General features: G+C 42.5%; 1 protein-coding gene across 2 annotated transcripts; it reads left to right on the top strand.

The window, feature by feature from the left end:
- The first annotated feature begins 425 nt into the window (after positions 1–425).
- Positions 426–19,477, top strand: srpk3 (SRSF protein kinase 3). 2 transcript variants are annotated; one of them, XM_079557831.1, is made up of 17 exons: positions 426–888; positions 2,513–2,606; positions 4,934–5,985; positions 7,466–7,574; positions 7,664–7,751; positions 8,038–8,125; positions 8,218–8,324; positions 11,229–11,394; positions 13,721–13,746; positions 14,513–14,605; positions 14,884–14,932; positions 15,591–15,803; positions 17,190–17,287; positions 17,363–17,470; positions 17,593–17,662; positions 17,735–17,827; positions 18,905–19,477. In XM_079557831.1, exons 1-17 carry the CDS (start codon positions 879–881, stop codon positions 19,087–19,089), a joined length of 2,649 nt encoding a protein of 882 aa, XP_079413957.1. In that variant the 5' UTR covers positions 426–878; the 3' UTR covers positions 19,090–19,477. The 2 variants fall into 2 exon arrangements, with proteins under 2 accessions (XP_079413957.1, XP_079413956.1); XM_079557830.1 differs by having other exon boundaries at positions 429–888; positions 15,591–15,812.
- Positions 19,478–20,118: the final 641 nt, after the last annotated feature.

The raw sequence follows: 20,118 nt of genomic DNA, 5'->3' as shown, positions 1-20,118 counted from the left end.
TTTCTGTAAACAGGAAATATCTTGTGTATCATATAAGACTTGAGCATTAGAGCTCCTCGTCCGATGTCAAAACTAACAATATCATTAAGTTCTAGTTTTTAGTAGGGCAATCGGCAGCATACACAACATGTCAAACCCACTATATATTCCTGTAAGAAAGAAAGAAAGAAAGAAAGAAAGAAAGAAAGAAAGAAAGAAAGAAAGAAAGAAAGAAAGAAAGAAAGAAAGAAAGAAAGAAAGAAAGAAAGAAAGAAAGAAAGAAAGAAAGAAAGAAAGAAAGAAAGAAAGAAAGACATTTTTGTCTGAACAATTTGTCCAAATGTCCATTTCCTTCACATTCCCTGTCTTTTGCCTTTAAGGGTGCGTCGTAGCCCCCCCTGCAGCCCCCCCGCTGTCTCGTTTGTAGCTGCGCCCCTGCTCCTGCTTCGGTCCATCTTCGGTTCAGGCCGTCTCCTCTGTGCGCATGCGCCTCAGCCGGTGTCCGGTGTCAGCAGCTGTTCGCTCCTTAACGGCATCAGCACGGGACTGTAACGGAGATCTGTCCACGCCACGCGGGAATAACCGAGCCGACCTGGTTCAGACAGAAACGGATCAAACCGGGCAGAACCTCCGAATCCTCGCCTCTGTTCGCCTGTAGCCCCCCCATCCCAGAGGCGGCTAAGCCACCGACCGACCGACAGCTGTGTTACCTAACGCAGGCCACGCCGTTTCTCCCGAGCTCCAGCCGGGGCATCTGTGATATTTTGGGGGGATTTCAAAGCGCATCCTACCCGGACTGTCCCTGCGCTGGACCGCCCTCCGAGGCGGATCGTGGCGGACAGGCTATCTCCAGCCCCAGAATCGCTCGGTTCAGCTCGGTTCGTTGAGCAGCAGCCGGGATGTTGATAGGTAATGTACCCAGAAGCAGGGGGTGTGACCCGGTTCGACTGTCACCGCTGTGGGCGCCGTCAGAACCGGGGTTTTAACGCAGGGACCGCGGGCTAAAGCTAACGGGGCTAAAGCTAACGGTGCCAGGCTGTGACACACGCTCAGAATAAAAATACACACAGCGTGGCTCTGGGACAATGTTTATGAGCAGGGCCGCGGACAGGGCTCACTCACCCTTATTTAGAGAAAACACACAACACTATGCAGTTTTAAAACCCGTTATACTGATAAAGTCCTTTGCTTGTTTTTATTATTTGCAGTGTGGGAGATCCCAGCTTTAGAAAGATGGCACCAGTGATATCATTTCACATAATCCTCCTTGCTACATTTGTCTGGAGCCACACACTGGCATCTGAATTTCATATAAAATGCAAATGTGTATCATGGCAGAAATGTTATTTAAAAAGTATATATTGTATTTAATAGCATGCCATTGACTTAAAGGCACACTGTGTAACATTTTGGATTATGTGGTTGCCGATACAAAACAGGCTCCTAATCTCCAGCAGAAAATGTTATTTGTAGTGGGCGGTCAAGAATGAATTTGGTTGAAGCTGTAACCTATTTAAAGCAGTACTAAGTAACGTGTTTACCTTAATAAATCCTTTCCGTGGTCCCTGTGGGGGTAATACAAGTGTGTATGGGATGATTGGAGGGTCTTTCATCTCCCCCTGGTGTCTCTGGACAGAAAACCATGTTTGCAACTTGACTGCCACCGGTCCGGAGAAAGCAATACACACTAATGGAAGCTAACATGCTAACGGGCAAAGCTAACTGCGGGCTAACGTCACTTTAAACAGTATTTACAGCCAAGTTTGAGTGAAAAAAAATATTTCCATTGTATAATTGGATGCACAATAACCCTCTCTGCCTTCGCCTTTCCTGTCAGCGTAGTATTTACTCTCCAAGACAATTAATAAGTAAAAAAATCGTAACTTGCTACGACACCTGCAGTTGCGCTTATGGCCTCTAGGGGGAAGAGTTACTTAGTACTGCTTTAAATCTCATATTTGGCTGCCTTTAGTCAATATCACCATGGAGACGAACCGGAGACGTCCCTCTCCCAGTTAAGCTACAGTCAGGTCTTACGAGAGATGAACTGCTCTCTGTAATCTGTAAAAAAACACATGCTCGTGTTAGTTTCTGTTTTTGAGGGTAAAATGTTACGCGGTGTTGCTTTAAGTGAGGCACGTGGTATTGCATGTAGACGACTGCACCTACACACAAGGCACGCGGCGTGGCTTTGATATGTAACACTGTTATGACCAACAGCGGAGACATGAAATACGGTCTCCCTCCTGCATGTTTTGCAAGGCGGGACATAACACGCCTGATGCAAAAAGCACAAACTCCGGAATTCGTTAATGAGCCTTGATGAAATTCAATAGTTCTGGGAATTAACAGAGTTACACAAAACTTGGAAACAGCAGCACGGGAGCAAGTACCAGAAAAATCACTATCACTTTCGGAAAGGAAGTAAAGCCGAGTCTTTTGGGAACTCTGCTGAAATTAATATAGCATTTACTCATCAAATGCACAAACTTTATCGCTTAAATCTCTTTTGTCTGTGTTTATGTCCCAACAGCAGTGGGAGGAGGCCCCGGGAACCCAGCCGGTCCAACCAAGAAACACCGGAAACGAGGGAAGAAACATAAGAAAAACAAAGCAGATGAAACCAGGTAGGAACTTTGTTTTTTATAGACAGATTTCTAGCTTTGCTGAATTGTTGGACCATGACTCTGAACAATGCTGGTCTTGTGTTTTGCGAGTGAATTTGTCACTTCGAATTTGTTGCAGTCATTGGAATTACTGCAACATGACTGCTCAACTGTGCATCTAAGTTGATAGTTTAAGTAAGAAAGCTCAGCGCAATCTTTTTCTTGTAGTCACCAAAACCTTTCTGTGCAATGCATTTCTTTTAGCCTTATGTGGTACAAACTCTATCAAGGGCAACACAATACTCCCATTCCCAATTTGTCTGAATTTCCCCTCATTAAACCATTATTTCTCAAGACTAATACTGTTTTTGTACCCCGCTCACAGAGACATTAGCCTGAACCCCCCTCTTACAGTAGAGCTGCACGGGTCTATATTAGGACACGTGTGGCTGTGATTTGTGGCCTGTCGTCTCAAGTTCTCTTCCACAACATCACGTTTGGGCCTGTCGTGTGTTCAGTGGACGAGGAGGATGTTGCGCAGTGAGGCATGTATTGATCGACTGGAGGATCAGAGAGAAACATGAGCTGAGTGGAAGGATCATATAACAGGGAACTATTACTTACCGGGCTGGTTTTAGTAAATGTTATCATCAGTGACGGGATCAAATTCAAATTAAATTTGATTCAACTTGCACAAGCAGTGTTTCTTCTGCTGCTTTCTAACTGTATTACTCTTTGATGTTAGTTGGAGCGTCACCCTCACCTCACAGGGGTTGACTCTTGTTCTGTGTGGCTTGAATCTAGTCATGGGTTTATTACTGATGGGATCCAGTGCCAGCTCTGGTCCACTGGCACTTTTTGGACACACAAGGTTATTATTTTCATTGACTCTCCATGCGCCGGTGTCACAACAGCCTCCGATCACCGTCAATTATTCAGCAACAACGTTGCTTTGGCAAGGAGGGTAAAGTGTCTTGCTCAAGAATAGACCGCACTGGTTGAAGTTGTGATTTGAACTGCAAATCATCGTTGTGAAAGAAAGTATTTTAGTAATGCTTTACAGATTGTAAATTGAAGAATGTGTGACGCAAACTGGTCTCGCATGAACTAATTGTTGCATTGAAATCTTGCCATTTGCTGCCGCTTTGAACAACCGTAAGATACAAGAATTAGCAGAAACAGATGGGTTTCTGTAGTGCCTAAAACAGTGGTCAGTCTCTAACATGACATTGCGAGATCTGTTTAATTTTTGTGATGAGCTCAGAGCTGAAGCAGTCGCTGTTTCTATTGATTTATAGTCTGTAACAGAATTCTTGGGCTTCGCAGGGAGAGTTGGATATGAGTCATGCAGGGTCCCCTTACTCTCCAGAGGCTCTGCTAAACTAATGATTATGTCTCACTGGTGTGGTTGGAAACAATGTTTCTTTAACAATGTATTATATCATAGTACAATCTTTTAAATGTTCAAACCTTAGAGTCTTATTCTCTCTTATTATTATTATACTCTTATTATTTATGTAAATGGTTTTGAATTTATATGTTGCTAAAATGAGTTTGACATCTTCCTCTAAATATATATCTATCTGTCTTGTCTATCTTATCGATCCTATCGATCCTATCGATCCTATCTATCTATCATGGTCAAAAGTTGGTAAAAACTTGTCCATCTGCTTATTTATTTGTTTACTATTATACTGGTTAAGTGTAGGACTGATATCGTACCTTAGTACCTTGCATCTTAATACTCATTATTGATATTGCAACTAGTAATGTTGCGTTGTTTATGCGTTTGTTTTATGTTGCGTAATCCTACTTTACAATACTGCTTTGACTCTTGATGCTAAGCTAATAGTTCCCTCAATGTAGAAGAGCAGTTCTGAAGTCTGTGAAGATGCTAAGCTAAGCTAGCAGACGTGTGTCTGGAGTAGAGTCCAGAGAGAGAGCAGGTCCAATAATAGCCCTGGCCTGAATCATGATCCTGCTCGGTCTATTTCAGCAATCCCCAACAATGTGTGTGTCAGATAACAGACCAACACACGGGTACTAGTTTGTTAGAGAGAAAGTCTTCTGTAAATGATGACATAGAGTATAACAATTAGCATTATAGTAAAGTACAATGCCCGTGCCCTGTTCTTGATGTAACAAATTTTGTTCAAATGTACCCCGAAGTGAACTACAGTCAATGCCAGCCCAAGTCTCGAGCATACATTTAAACCATTTCAAGGCACATAAATTAACAATTGTTGATTTGCAGAATCAAATGCCGTTGGGTAACTAGTTTAAAGCATCAAAAGGAAATCTATAGGAAGTAAAAGTCTTATTTTCACTATATTTGTCTTCTGTTTTAGGCCTGACGACATCTGTCAATTCCAGAATTTCAACAATGACAACAACCTGCACCAACACAACAGTCATTCTCCACCAATTTCTGAGGAAACTACTGCTCCAACAATCGAAATAGCGTCTAGTAAAGACGAACCAGATGAGCAGACCACTTACAACCACGACATCCAACCTTCGTCTAACCATCAAGATGAAGAACCAACTTTTAATCATAAACAAAAAAGCTGCCAAAAACCAACACAAGAGCCAGAACGTAATGATTCAGTTGAAGAAGATGATCATTTTAGGGATATTCCTCCCTATTCTCCCGCAATACAGACTGAAAAATCACAAATAGATTCACAGAACGGCACTGAATCTTTGTCATTGCCTCCGGAGTCCATCACTATCAACAACTTAACGCAAATATCTTCAACAGACACATTTACTGCAGAAAACGGCATTGAGCATCAAGCAGCACCATTTGCTGATTCCCCATCACCAGTCAAACGTCGCAGCCAATCACCTCCCTGCAAATGCCCAAGCCCCACTCACAGCCGATCTGCGAGCCCCGCCCCTGACCGCTGCCAGTCTCCAGATGATAATTCGACGCTAAATCTCTGCCCGTCACCGAACAGGACGGAAGAAGACAAGCTCCCGAGCTTGTGCTACGTGCGGTCAAACTCGCCGGTCGATTTCGAGGAGGAAGCTTTGAAATTCGCGGCTAATTATGGCGCCAAAAATCCGCCGACTCCTCCGCCGCTCAGTCCGTCGGAGCACGACCACTTCCTGCTCAGCTCGGTCACCTTCACCTCCACGGTCTCCTCGCACCTGTACTCTCCCCTCTGCGCGTCTTCCACCTCGTTTTTGCAGCCGTTTGATTCGCTGCCTCCCTCAATGGGGCTGCCTCCAGTGATGTCGCTGGCCCCTCCCCCACCCCTTTTGGACACTCCCCCTCTGGCTCTGAGCCCGCCCCCTCCGGTTCTGAGCCCGCCCCCTCCAGAGTTCACTCCGCCCCCGACGCAGCTGCTGGGGTCCGACGACGAGGAGCAGGAGGATCCCACAGACTACTGCAAAGGTAACACTCACTGATGACACTGACAATGCGATGATGCTTGATTCTTCCACTCTAAAGACTAAATGAAGATATCAAATCGATCAAATAAATGCTTCCTTTGTGATTATTACAATTTTAGATCTTGTTGAGCCTCTGCAATAGAATAGAAAATCTATTAGTGTATTAATGATTCCAACGCCGATTCCAATACCTTGAAAAATCTGTACTGTCTGCTTTCAGTCAGAAACCACGGTTGCATATGGACACTTGATTTGATTTGTAATAACGCCTAGATGGGTGGGTGGGCAATATACTGTCTACAAGAATATATCAAAATTGTTGTTCGGAAGATATGCAAATCTACAATGTCGAGTGCATCTTCAAAGTCAAGGAAGGAACCAACAAAAAGCTGCAAAAAGTGCTGCAAAAATGGTATAGCAGTGTTTTTCTTCCGCACCTTTGTATTTTTTTTTTCAAGTCTATTGTCTTTGCGACACAGCAGAACGTTTCCCATCACATCTTTGCATATTTTGGATGATATTCATTTTTGTACATATTGCCCACCCCTATGTATAGGACAGTTTATAGACAATACGTTCAGAGGGCAACACCTGTACTGTCTGGACCATTCTTTTATATTCCACTCTTGATGGGTCTTAGAATACATTCAGATAATCTAAACCAAGGGCGCCCAAACTTTTTGTCTCCGAGGGCCAATACTAAAAAGTGCCTGTGAGTCGCGGGCCAAATACAGCGATGTCAAGCACGAAAAACACATATATAACTGCAAATTATAAAGTTACTTTTTTTTACTTTTTTGGATAGCCTACATTTGATTCTATCTATGCAAATAACATGCTATATTAAAATAAATGGTAACTGGGGCAAAAGCCTAATTTTAGTAAAAGAAAATCAACAATTGTAGCAATATAGTGCAAAAAAACCACACCTGTATCTACAGCACCTACAGTAACTTTACCTGAGTCGTTAACTCAAAGAAAATGCAACATTAGATCATTTTGAAAGTGTCAGTTCAGCATCAATTCTTTTATAAGTAAATTTGAACATGTACTGTTGTTGACGTCAACAGCCTTTGTAATAAAAGTTGGAAAACTGTGAAAGTTGATGCTACAACGCTCTGTAATTGATAAATACCAAGACACCACAATAGTGTTTTCATAACTTTGCGAAAGGAGTGAAACAGCGCCCCCAATTTGACGCTTGTGGTCAAAAGGTATACTGCATCCATATTTACCATTGAGAATGAATGGAAGAGAGATAGTGTGAACCACAGCGCAAAAGTAGGTCACTCTCTGGCCAACAGAATTTTTTTGGTGGGCCAAATTTGGCCCGCGGGCCCCACTTTGGGCACCCCTGATCTAAACAATTTTATGACACAACTCATCATATGGGGATTTTAATTTTTCATTGCACATCATATTCTGTGGAGCTTGTGGTTTGTATTATCTTATTTATGTCTGGTCTGTGTGCTCTGTTCCAGGTGGGTATTACCCGGTGAAGATCGGAGACCTGTTTAACGGCAGGTACCACGTGGTGAGGAAACTTGGCTGGGGTCACTTCTCCACCGTCTGGCTCTGCTGGGACTTACAGTAAGAACAACTATTCATTCCTATCCAAAAGTAATCACTTTCTTGACGAACAAAGTTGGAGTTCATTGCGGCTCCCATTGTGTTTGTAGGAAGAAGCGTTTTGTTGCCCTGAAGGTGGTGAAGAGCGCTCCGCATTACACCGAGACGGCCATTGACGAGATCAAACTTCTCAGATGTGTACGTTTCACTCACAAAACCTTGTGGTTTGTTTTTTAAAAAAAACTAGAAAACCTTCATCTTTACCATGAACAATTGGACAACCCAGTGGTTTGTTTACTTGTATGTTTTATTTCATTTTAGTTGTAGTGATGGATTAACATATAATCTGGAATGTTCCTCAGCGTGGCTTTAAATCATTTTCAACATTTCTCTCCAATAAATGATATAAATACATTCAGATGCTTTATATGTTTAAGTGCATTGTCAGTTATCTGTAGTCATTGCTGTGTGCCTCTTATTGCAGGTGAGAGACAGTGACCCCTCAGACCCATACAGAGAAACCATTGTTCAGCTCATCGACGACTTCAAGATCTCTGGAGTCAACGGAGTCCGTATCCTTCAGCAAATAATTCATATCATCCTCAAACAATGACTTACTGTGGTCAAAGATGTTTTTGTGTTTTCCTGAGCGCGGTGTCCTCAGACGTGTGCATGGTAATGGAGGTGTTGGGGCATCAGCTTCTCAAGTGGATCATAAAGTCTAACTACATGGGGCTGCCTCTGGTTTCTGTCAAGAGCATCATCAGACAGGTGAGTGGGACATTGATTTAGATAACAGCTAGTTTGCTAGTTTGTTAATGTTTTTGTCCTCATTTTGAGCTGCGTCAGGGGTGTTTTCACTCATGTCGGAGTGCTTTGTGGGCCAACCCGAGGAGAGATGTACTTTGATGATATAAAGCTGATCCATTTTGTCTCCTCAGATTAGTTATCCAGACGCCCTGTCATGTTGCGCGTATTCATAAAAAAAAAAAGTCCTTACTTCGAAGAATGAAAGGGAGACTAGTTTGGCTTGAGGTTCACCGCCTTCAGACCCGCTCTGACGGCCAGGCCGGGCTTCGGGCCCATTACCTTATCATTGCATCGGACACGGGCCGGGCTCGGGCTTTGTTTTTACCTGCCAATAAGCCAAATCAGCATTGTCAATACGCATGCATGATAATGTTCCGGTCAAAGTTCACAACTACCCATGGTGCCAACAAAGCCCATTAAAACCATGCTATCATAGTAGAACAACTGGCTATTTAGTGACTATTACATCGCTTAAAGTGTTTTTTACGGCGATATGCCAGGTTCGCATTCATTCTCCATTGCAGTGTGACTGTCCACATGGGCTTAATCTGTCTATGGAAGAGTTTTGCTCTATTCACGAGTGCAATAAAGGAACCTCACAGCATTGTATGCGAGCCACCATAGTACTCATCACATTTCCTACTGAAAGAAAAGATCCAGAACATCGTGACGAATGGATTAAATTAGTAAGTTTGACATATAGCTAACTAGTAATGCTATTTGTAACCGAAACGTCTATTTACTTAATATTACTGTTTTTATTTATTGATTGATTTAGCAAGGGCCAGAATTCTTACAGAATTCTTTTAAAACATCGATTTTCAACGCTAAAAATATTCAATATCTGTGTCACACTCGGTCATGTTAACATTTGGGATACGAGCTGGGTAGTCCTGACCTTTAACCTGGACCAGCATGCATTGCGCTCGGTGAAATGCCGAATCCGCTTATTAAAGCATTTGTGCCTCGTGTGGCAAAAACACGAGCTTTGTGGCTCATTTCATCAATGTAAAACTTTGCTCGTTCATAGCGCTTCAATCACGGGGATATTTTATTTATTTATTTATCTGAAAAAGAGGGACAATACATATTAATGAACATTTTTACAAATGTAAATATGCCAGATTATAGCCTTAGGCTAATTTCCATCTGCAGACCCTCTGGCAGGATGATGTTACACACGAGTTAGTAAAAACATACAGAGACACTATATACAGACTATGTACTGACAGGAATGAGAACAGTGATCACATCATGTTAAAACAATAACAAGAGTGGACAACAGGAGAATATAGAAAATAGTAAATGCATCGACTGTATTGCACAAACCTCAATAACCTGCCCTGACAGACCTGATATTGCACTGACCCATATTGCACCATTCTTTATTACACTGACCTGCATTACACTGACCCCTATTGCCCAACCCATGTTATCGGACTCTTATTGCACAACCCGTATTACACTGATAATTGTATCTCTTTTTTTTATTTTTTATAATGCACTATCATGATTAACTAAACATGATCACATGTTTGTGTGCCCCTCAGCCACACTTTTAAATGACTCCTGAATGTAGGGAGACTTGTGCTTTCCCTCACTGACAGTGGAATACTATTCCAGAAGCTCACTCCCTGATATGACAGGACGTTCTGTGAAAAGGCAGTCCGCTTAAATGCCAATTCACAATCACCTCTCACTGTGGCTCGAGTCACTCGAGACCCCGCAGTACTGCTAGACTTTTGTTTAATAAAATCACTCAATGGTGGAGGCGCCAGACCATGTATAACCTTATTGTCTTCATTTGATCAGAAATACGAAGATAATACATTGGTTTAGGCCCCGCTCTGTTCGAGGAAGTTAATTGCGCACGGGTCCGCGGTTCGCATTTCCTCGTCTTTTTCTCATTTTGTTGCGTTGCTGATGTTGAAGTGACTTCGATGTAAAAAGTCGAAAAACTCTTCCTTCACCGAGAGTGCCAGCACAGCGTCGTTTCACTGGAACACTCGTCGTATTTTTCAGCTAAGGCAGTGCAGAAGTCGACCGAAGAGAGCGTGTATCTGCTGCTGTAAATGTGCTGTCCTGAGTCTGCAGCAGCTCTGGGCTGCAGAAGGAGCGGGGCGGCGCCGCTGAGAGAAAGGCAGTGAGCTGGGGCCGCAAATGCAATGCAATTTGAGCTTATAATTGTCGGGCCTAATTATCGACCCAAATTTTTTTTAGCGGCTTATCGGGGATGGCGTCAAAAATGCAGATTATACACAGATTACAAACAATGAAAGGTGGAGCAAGTAAATTGTATATTGTTCGTTGGGGTCCAAACTAGAGGTCGAGAGATATATTGGCTGGCCGATATTTGGGTATTTTACAAATCGGGCCGATATCGGCTACTTTTTGTCTTTTAAACAAGCTGAAGTATCTACTAAACATAAATATATTGGCCCCAGCAAAGCACCCCCTGCTGTCATCACAGTTCAGACATTTGGAAAAGTCGGCTGAAGATATCGAAATCAGCCAATGAAATCCCCCTCGGAATCGGTCGACCTCTTGTCCAAACTCATTCCGGACGTTGCCATCACATTTTTAACATCCAAAATCTTTGCAAGGACTAATTCAAGTACGTTTCACAACTTTCAGAGAGCAATACTGTCACAGCAACAGCAACTAACCGCCTGTTCACAGTCAAAAGAAAAGCATCATCTCATTTGCATGTCAGATGGGGGCCTTAATACTGTGACAGAGGCCGTATCAAACGGTGAATTTGGTGCAGTATGCCCACAAAATTGTATATTTTATTTTTCATCCTGCACTGGCTGTTTAGCACCTGTTTCAGCTCTCCGCTAATAGAATAGTTTTGTATTGTTGCAGGTGCTGCAGGGCCTGGACTACCTCCACTCCAAGTGTAAGATCATCCACACAGACATCAAACCGGAGAACATCCTGCTACAAGCCGACGAGGTGTACATTCGCAGACTGGCTGCTGAAGCTACTGTCTGGCAACGCGCTGGAGCCCCGCCCCCCTCAGGCTCCTCAGGTTAGCTCACATTTTCATATCGTTTACATATATTTATTTCAGTCAAATGTCCAGAGTAAACCACTGATCAGTCCGTTAGTTTGGTGTTTATGAGGTCTGTAAGATGCAAATGATTTCAAAACTGCATCTGAATATCTGATTCTGAACTTAACCTTTCTTACAAAGGCCATTTTCTGTTTGCTACAAAATATCGGATCGAACTGTACAGTTAGTGCTAGCGCTGATAGCATCATTAGCGTTAACTAAAATACTGTTATTTCCGGACTGTAAGCCACGACTTTTTTCAAACGCTTTGAACCTTGAGGCTTATACAACGATGTGGCTAATTTATAGATTTTTACAGCCATATTGAATATTGTGTCATGTTATCAATAACTATGCACCTGGGTCCAAAAACACTCAGCTGAAAGAGCTCTGAAGTGAGAAAGACGAAGTTGTGCTTGTGGAGATGATAGATGTGCACAACAACTGTGACAGGTGGCAAACCCTATCGCTGTCTCCCTTTCGGCTCCAGCTCTGTCCAGGGTGTTTGCTGCACACCCGCACCTATATCGTGGCTTTGGGTGCATGTGTTATGGAGTTACAAAGTGAAGCTAAATTAATGAAAACCCAGCTCTGTTGTGGCTTTGAACAATGTGAAATAGTCAAATCGAAATATACACTTTTAAGTTCTTAACGCATTCCTAACGCTTTTCTAAAAGTAAATGTAGACTGCCTGTCGGCTGCTGTTCTCTTGGAATGCGCACAAAGAGAAAAGTCTGTATTTCGCTGATGTTCAACTGCGCTTGCAACAACGTGGACACTAGCGGCTTCTAACAACTGCAGCCTACGTATAATGTTTTTTTTTAAATATACATTACGATGGTGTGACTTATATTCAGATCCGCTCAATAGGCTGAAAATGACAGTACGTGTGTCTGCATTTGCACTATTTTTGGAACTATAGCTTGGGGACAAGCAGGGGCAGATCTAGAAACAAAATAATGGGGTGGCAAGCAGGGTCAGGGATAATTTCTTGGTTGGCAACACATTTTACAATGTCGAATGTTTATAGCGGGGTACGCAAGTTTTGCTTGATCGCAAGGCAATTTTTCCGTTCAGATGCAGGCTAAGCCTCCCAAAATGAAACACAAATAGTAGCATTGTCTATAATATAAGTAAGGGGTTTCTAACTCAGGTTACATTTTGTAATAAAAGTTAATAATAATAATAAGTTAATAATTAATAATAATTCTTTGTCCTGTCAAATAAAGTACTAACTGAGAGTGAGCCTCAGTCAGCACCCAAGTACAGACCCTTTCCAAAAAATTAGAATATCATGGAAAAGTGTATTTATTTCCATAATTCCATTGAAAAACGCTAAACTTCCATAGATTATAGATTCATGGCCCGCAACTTCAATGATTTTAAGTATTTAGTTGTTTATTTGTACATAAATAGGGCTTCCAGCTCACAAAACCCCACAAAAACAGGATTTCCAAAAGTTAGAACACTGTCAAGAAATCAGCCCAAATTTTACAGGGCATGAATGTTTTAAACAGAGTGTCACTCACTCCTCATCTACTACACTCAAAGCACCTGCACAGGTTTTTCCAGGTGTCATGAAATTGCTTCACTTTGGTTCAATTGTCTGGGGGTATTGTCAAGAGGGAAATGAGGGACACCAGACCCAAAAACAAAGAAAAGCTGACAGCAAACATCAAGGAAATCTGGTCTTCCATAACTCCCTGGCAACACAGGCTGATGCCTCAATGCCACGGCGCATCGAGGCAGTGATTAAGGCAAAGGGATTCCCTACAAAGTATTGAAGATTAATGTATCATTTTGATATTTTGATTTTTTTTGCAAAAACTGAGAAGTAAATAGAATACTGTGAAGAATCACCAATTTTTGTGAGCTGGAAGCCCAAATTATGTACAAATAAACAATTAAATACTTAATATTGTTTAAGTTGTGGGCTCTGAATCTATAATCTATGGAAGTATAACGTTTTGAATGGAATTATGGAAATAAATAAACTTCCATGATATCCTATCATCTATTTTTTGGAAAGGGTCACATGGCGTCAGCTGAGAGCTTGTAAAAAACATGTCAAAGTAAGGGAGAAAAATGTCTTTATTAATCTGGGAGCTGTGTTTTTCCCGATCTGTCTCTACCCATCATGCTGTGTCTGTTTACGGTTCCTATTCTCTAAATGTGCCTGTCTCGTTGCCTCCCTCCTCTGTCTCCTCTGTCCTCTCCTGTGCCTAATATTCTGGCTGCTGTACATTTTCTGATATCCTCTTCCTTGTTTCTCTCTTTCTGTGTGTTGCCTGTGTGTCTCTAGTGAGCACGGCTCCCAGGGACGTCCAGGTAAGACTTTGCCCTCACCACACTCCTGCAGAATTCAGATTTAGTCTCATTTCCCATCTTCATCTGGGAGTCTTATTAACATGCAGTTGTGCTTGAAAGTTTACAGACCCTGGCAGAAGCTTTTTTTATTTTTTTTAACCATTTTTCCAAGAACATGAAAGTTATTTAAGTTAGTTAGTGGTTGTGTGAAGCCATTTGTGGTGAAACAACTTGCTCTTTTTAAATCATAATGAAAAAAGAAAGTACCAAAAGTTTACATCCCCCGTTCTGTGTATTGCCCCCTTTAGCATCAACGACAGCTTGTCTTTTGTGGTCGTTGTGGAGAAGTTTCTGTATATAATCTAATGGTAAAGCGGCCCATTCCTCTTGTTCATAAACTTTTGATCAGGGTCATTTTTGATACTTTCTTTTTTTGTTATGATTTAAAAAAAAAAAAAAACTCAGTTGTTTCAACATAAATGGCTTCACACAACCACTAGCAATGAGTGAAAAAAACGGTTATTCATATTCTTTAAAAAAATAAAAAATTCTGCCAGGGTATGTTAACTTTCAAGCACAACTGTACTAGTAGTGAACCCTTGTGTGGCCTTTTCAAACTTTACTTTAGATCATTATTTGCTGCTTTCTCAAAAACAGTAATCCATTGACATCCCTAATAAACATATTCATGTCCTGCATAGATCCAGTTTAGTGTCTGTGTAAACTAGTCCACCACCATTTCAGAAATGGAGAATATACTGTGTAGTAAACTGATGTGGTGTTGCAGGGCGGAAAACTGTCCAAGAACAAGAGGAAGAAGCTGAAGAGAAAAGCCAAACGACAACAGAAACTGTTGGACGAGAGACTCGTAGACATTCAGGTAAAACAGAACGTATTTATTACTTAAGAAATCTTTTATATTTTAAAAAATCTAGTTAAATGCGTTGCTTTAAAATTATTATCATTGGCCTGAAAAAAAAAAAAACACACTAATGTTGCGTTGCGTGTATTATAATTAACATCCAGTGCATGTTATTAATTGGAAAATTGTGTGAAGGTCAATTTCTTACATAATATATTTTTTTGAGTTTTGTTTGTGAACACATTTTTCAGAGTTTGTTTGTTGTTAACTATAACGTTGTTCTTTGTTTTGTTCAGAAATTGGAGGAAGAGGATGGTTTATGTCAGCCGGATGAGATTGACAACAGTAAGTTAGTGTTAGGGATGCACTTCTGATACTGGTATCAAAAATTGGAGCAGATTCTGGAAAAAATTTGACACATATCTATAAATATTAATAAATATATTACGACTACAAATATCCGATACCGAGCTGATGCCAGTTTTGGCTCTCAACGCCTTAAAAACACAATTTTCAGAACCTTCAGAGATTGCGCTGATAGCATCAGCGACTGTAACCATTTGAAAACTCATAGAAATGTTAAAATCTCAACTGTTTCGATCTTTCCATGGGAAACTGCTCTGCTTTGTCGAACGCGTTCCAGAGAGCGAGAAAGAAGTGTCCCTTTACAGCTGTTTGCTACGCAACCCCACGCCCCCTCAGACTAAACAAAAAGAAAAGAAACCCAATAATACATACTTGTGAAAATGTGCAGATCGTGACTTTTCACAAGTTTTCGTAATTGAATTCACTTCTGTTCATCACACCAAAATCACACATAAGGTGTATTAGAGTGTCTAGGTTTTAAAGTTTAATCAGTCTCAGACCACAACAGGTCCACATCACATCTAAACTACCAATAAACACAAAGTCTAAATCAGTATGTTGCCAGAGTTGCACCAGAGTTGCAGCTTGTGTAATGATGTGCTTTTTGTGATGTGAGGCTTTTTTTGTTTTGTTTCAGGTTCCCATATATCGAACGGCAACACCACGACATCCAATCACAAGGCGAGTCCCGAGTCGTCCTCTTCCTGGTTGGACGACAGGTGTAATGGCCACGCCCCCGGCAGGTTCTCAAGCCCCGCGTCCGGACTGTCGGGGTTCTCCAGCTCCGTGATATCCGCAACCTCCGAGTCCACCATGTCCACGCAGTCGGGCTACTCCAGTGGCAGAGATGGTGAGGGCTGTAAGTGGACCGTCGACCTTAAAAGAATTCAGCTGCTTTGATCGCGCTGATTGAGACTCTTTGAACTCCTTAAATCCTCACTCAACCCATTCTGAGCTGTTCTGTTCATGGCGGTGGTGTAGAGGTCATGTCATATAGCAGCAGCATGGCAGTCTGCATCAAGGCAGGCAATACAGTGGACAATCTTCTGCAATGTTACTCATTTATTTGTCACTCAATTTGCAATGGTTTTTTTTTATTTTATTTTTTATTTTTTATTTTTTGGGACAGTGCAAGTTAATGAACAAGCCACACCGGATTGTAGCCTTAGGCTAATTTTCATCCGTCGTCCCCCATGCGCACTCTCAAACACACTCTCCTACATCCTGGCCTATTGTACATGTTTTTAGTGGTAGGGGAAACCGGAGTACCCGGAGGAAACCTACGCACACACGGGGAGAACATGCAAACTCCACACAGAAAGGCCCCGTCCTTGGTGGGAATCGAACCCGGACCTTCTAGCTGTGAAGCACAAGCACTAACCGCTGTGCTACCGTGCCGTTAAGGTGAGTTTGTAAGTTTGCAAAGTGAGGAGAGAGAAAACAATCAAATTCCTCCCCCCTTTAACCAGAAAGACCTTCTTATGGTGCAAGGCAAGGCAAGGCAACTTTATTTATACCGCGCATTTCGTACACAAGGCAACTCAATGCGCCTGCGCTGCGTTGCAGGCAACTGGTAACTGGGATCTTTCCCACTGGAAAATTACTACTTACGACCTTAGGGAGCTCCAGGTGATTAAACTTGTACGTAACAAACCGGCTAATGCTACAACAGTTAGATCATATGATGCTAACGTTACATGAAAGTTTCTCCAAACCAGATATAATTAAAAACATGCGACATAACGTTATGTTTAAAGCTGTGACCAAAAGTAAACGTTCACTTCACTAATGCAGTGGTTTTGTTACAGTTTTATCATTAGCTGCTCCTCCTCTGGGGGTCGCCATTACTGTCTTCATCTTGCATCTGAACTCGGAGCAGTCCTGAGGTTTCCGAGTTTACTAATTGTAATTACCACTTCAAGCAGCTCCAAGGCATTGTTCCAAATGGGGGTAAATTTACCTGTGACCATTTGCCTGGAACGCACCATTAGTTGCGTTCCAGGCAAATGGTTGCGTTCGTAAAATGAGGAGAGCAGGGTATACAACAATTTAAATGCTAAAACATGAAATATCAAGGCAGAGGTGCTCCAAAGCATGCTTATAAGCCACAATTATGCATGTGTCCACTTAAAGGAAGGGCAGCCTTTTAAATAAAGTCAGACGAATCGATATACAGTACCTGAACAATGCAGTACTCTGGGGAAAAGTATTAACGTGTCCATTTTATGTTTTCCAGTTTTCGCGGCGTCAGACTTTGTGCTCAGTCCTCTCGATCCTCAAAACGCCGACAAAATCAAAGTGAAGATCGCCGACCTGGGAAACGCCTGCTGGGTGGTGAGTTCAGTTCTCGTCCGTCTGAGGTCACCTGACTCCGCCCCGGCCAATCACACGCCTCTCTGTTTATTTCAGCACAAACACTTCACAGAGGACATCCAGACGAGACAGTACCGAGCCGTGGAGGTTCTGATCGGAGCGGAGTATGGGCCGCCAGCAGATATATGGAGCACTGCCTGCATGGTAGCGCAATGGTTTTCACTTCTATTTATATGGTTTGGGCTTTGAGTGAGGGAGGGACTTGTGAATATGTGGTTAGATCAAAGAACGACTGGCCTATAGTTTTGTTTTGTTTTCCGTTGCAGGCGTTTGAATTGGCCACAGGGGATTATCTGTTTGAGCCGCACTCAGGAGAAGACTACACCAGGGATGAAGGTACCTGTTGCTCTACACATGTGAGATCCTGCGTCTCTTCCTGTTTGTGTAAATGTTTGATGAACTTTTCAGACCACATTGCACACATCATCGAACTACTGGGACCACTGCCTCTGCCCTTCGCCCTGTCCGGGAGATACTCCAGGGAGTACTTCAGCAGGAGAGGTGAGACCTGCAATGGTTCGAGTCAACTTTGTTTGCTTTAAGGAGAAACTAAACACTTTACTATCTTTTTCTGTTGATAAACTCTACGTATGTAACTGTTCTATGTGTATTATATCCTATTCCCTGTCCAGTTGTTGCCATTTTTGTGTAAAGTACTGTAATCTGGTCTAAAACCGTGCGTTACTGCCTGTCATTGCTTAACAGTGAACTGCAATCTGTATTTTACTGCGGGGGAGGTCTGTGTATAAGTGGAGATCCATGTCTTGACCGCTCGACAATCTGAAGTTGGCTGCACTTCTGCGTGCCATGACAACTTTCTGTTTATCTAATGCTGTGTGCACTGTTGCTCATGGCACTGACCATGCCCCCCTCCACCCCCCACCCCACTCGCTTCCCTCCACACTCCTCCAGACTCACATCGGCAGCTCCTCTTGGACTGCTAATGTGTTTAGTTGGGCTTTAAATTACACAATAAATAGGCCATGTTTAGTCCACTGTAGATGAAAACTATTCTCTATGACATCACTTTGTCCTGTTATGGATGCCATCATGTTGAGTGGCTATTGCAGTGGTTGTTGTTAAATCACTTGGGACACATGGACAGAGCAGGTATAGTTTAGGGCTGGACGATATGTCAAAACAATGAATCACCATTTTTTTTCTCATATTGACTGAACTCTATTTTCAAGTTTTTTTTATGATAAAAATAAACCCTAGTAGCTGATTCTTCAACTTAGAGTTGAGGTTTGTATAAAAGTTGTATCTAACAAAAACAAAAACTTTCCTCCGGTATCATTTAACGCACAAAATTTCTATCTCTCATCCAAACTGTAAACCTGTCGATCATAAAGTCCCATGACGATTATTGAGATTGACCAAAGTCGGGATTGCTATTTCAATTAATTGCCCAGCCCTAGTATAATTTAAAATCAGACTTCATACAGTTTCCAAACCCCAGCCCAAGTTCTTCTGTTAAATCCCTAAATCCCCCCAACCCTCATTCAGACCCCCCTGTCCCTTCAGACCACTCCCCTTCCCCGTGTGCTCCCTCTGGTTCTAACTTGACTGTGTTTGCAGGAGACCTGCGGCACATCTCGTCGCTGAAGCCCTGGGGCCTGTTCGAGGTGCTGCTGGAGAAGTACGAGTGGCCTCTGGACCAGGCAGCTCAGTTCAGTGACTTCCTGTTGACCATGTTAGAGCTGGAGCCAGACAGACGCGCCACAGCCCGGCAGTGTTTACAGCACGCCTGGTTACAAGACTGACCCCCGCCCCCCACGGGAGAGGGGAGAAACTCAACACAGAATATATATTTACAAAGAAACTCTTCCACCGCCGCCCCATAGAGGAGAGGAGGCGGCTCCAAGACTGAATCACAAAAATATATTTGTATACAGACGAACCGCTACAGCCCCCAGAGGAGACGGGCTGAACTGCAGGTATTTCCTGGAGGCCAAGGTCCTTCTTCCAGAATGAGCCCACTGAAAGAGTGAGTCCTGGGCTGTTGCATGTGAACAGTTTGGGATCTGCCTGGGAGCATGCGTGTATCCGCATAGTATTGTATCAGTCATTTGTAGTGCGGCCATGGAAGATCAACAGGTGCATTTCTTTTCTAAAGGGTGGGAGCCATGACTGCGGTGTCACAATATCAAAGTCTTACAGTCTGTATATCAACTTTTTTTTTGCGTAAAAGTCTTATTGCAGTTGCACAACAAACCACAATTCAAATAACTGTTTTTCAATCATTTCTAAATCATAATCCATTTGAATATGGCTAATTTTTTGCACTAAACGCCTTTCGGGTCATTTTCTTGAAAACAAATGTAGCATTTGTACAACACTCCCCACAATAATCTCAGTAAATATTGTACTGTGAGCTTTGGATGTTGTTTCATCGCCGTCTAAGCGCTCACTTGTTCCTGTGCTGTGAAGGATCCTGGCACACGTGGAAACACCTACAGCTTTAAGAAGACTGAACCACCACTAAAAGTATTTACACAAAGACTTAGACCACCCCCTAGTGGAGAGGAGGACACAGCTACCACGCCTGTAACCATGAGAACAGGACCGTTTACGAGAGTCTTTCTGCTTCCTGTTCATTTATTTATTCATCTGTTGTTCTAAGGCACTGATTCGATCTGTGGGTGGTGATATACTTGCCATTGAGACAAAAGTATTAAATAAAAGAGAACGTGTGATTGTGCGAGTGGTCGAAAGGCACAGAATGGCCGCTACACTTCGCCAACAGTCTGTCTTTTGATCAGGATCTTTCCAAAACTGAACGATAAGTGTCC

Source organism: Gobius niger (assembly GCF_951799975.1).
Source record: "Gobius niger genome assembly, chromosome: 6".
In the NCBI taxonomy this organism is placed as follows: domain Eukaryota; kingdom Metazoa; phylum Chordata; class Actinopteri; order Gobiiformes; family Gobiidae; genus Gobius; species Gobius niger.
This window is presented reverse-complemented; position numbering and strand designations above follow the sequence as displayed.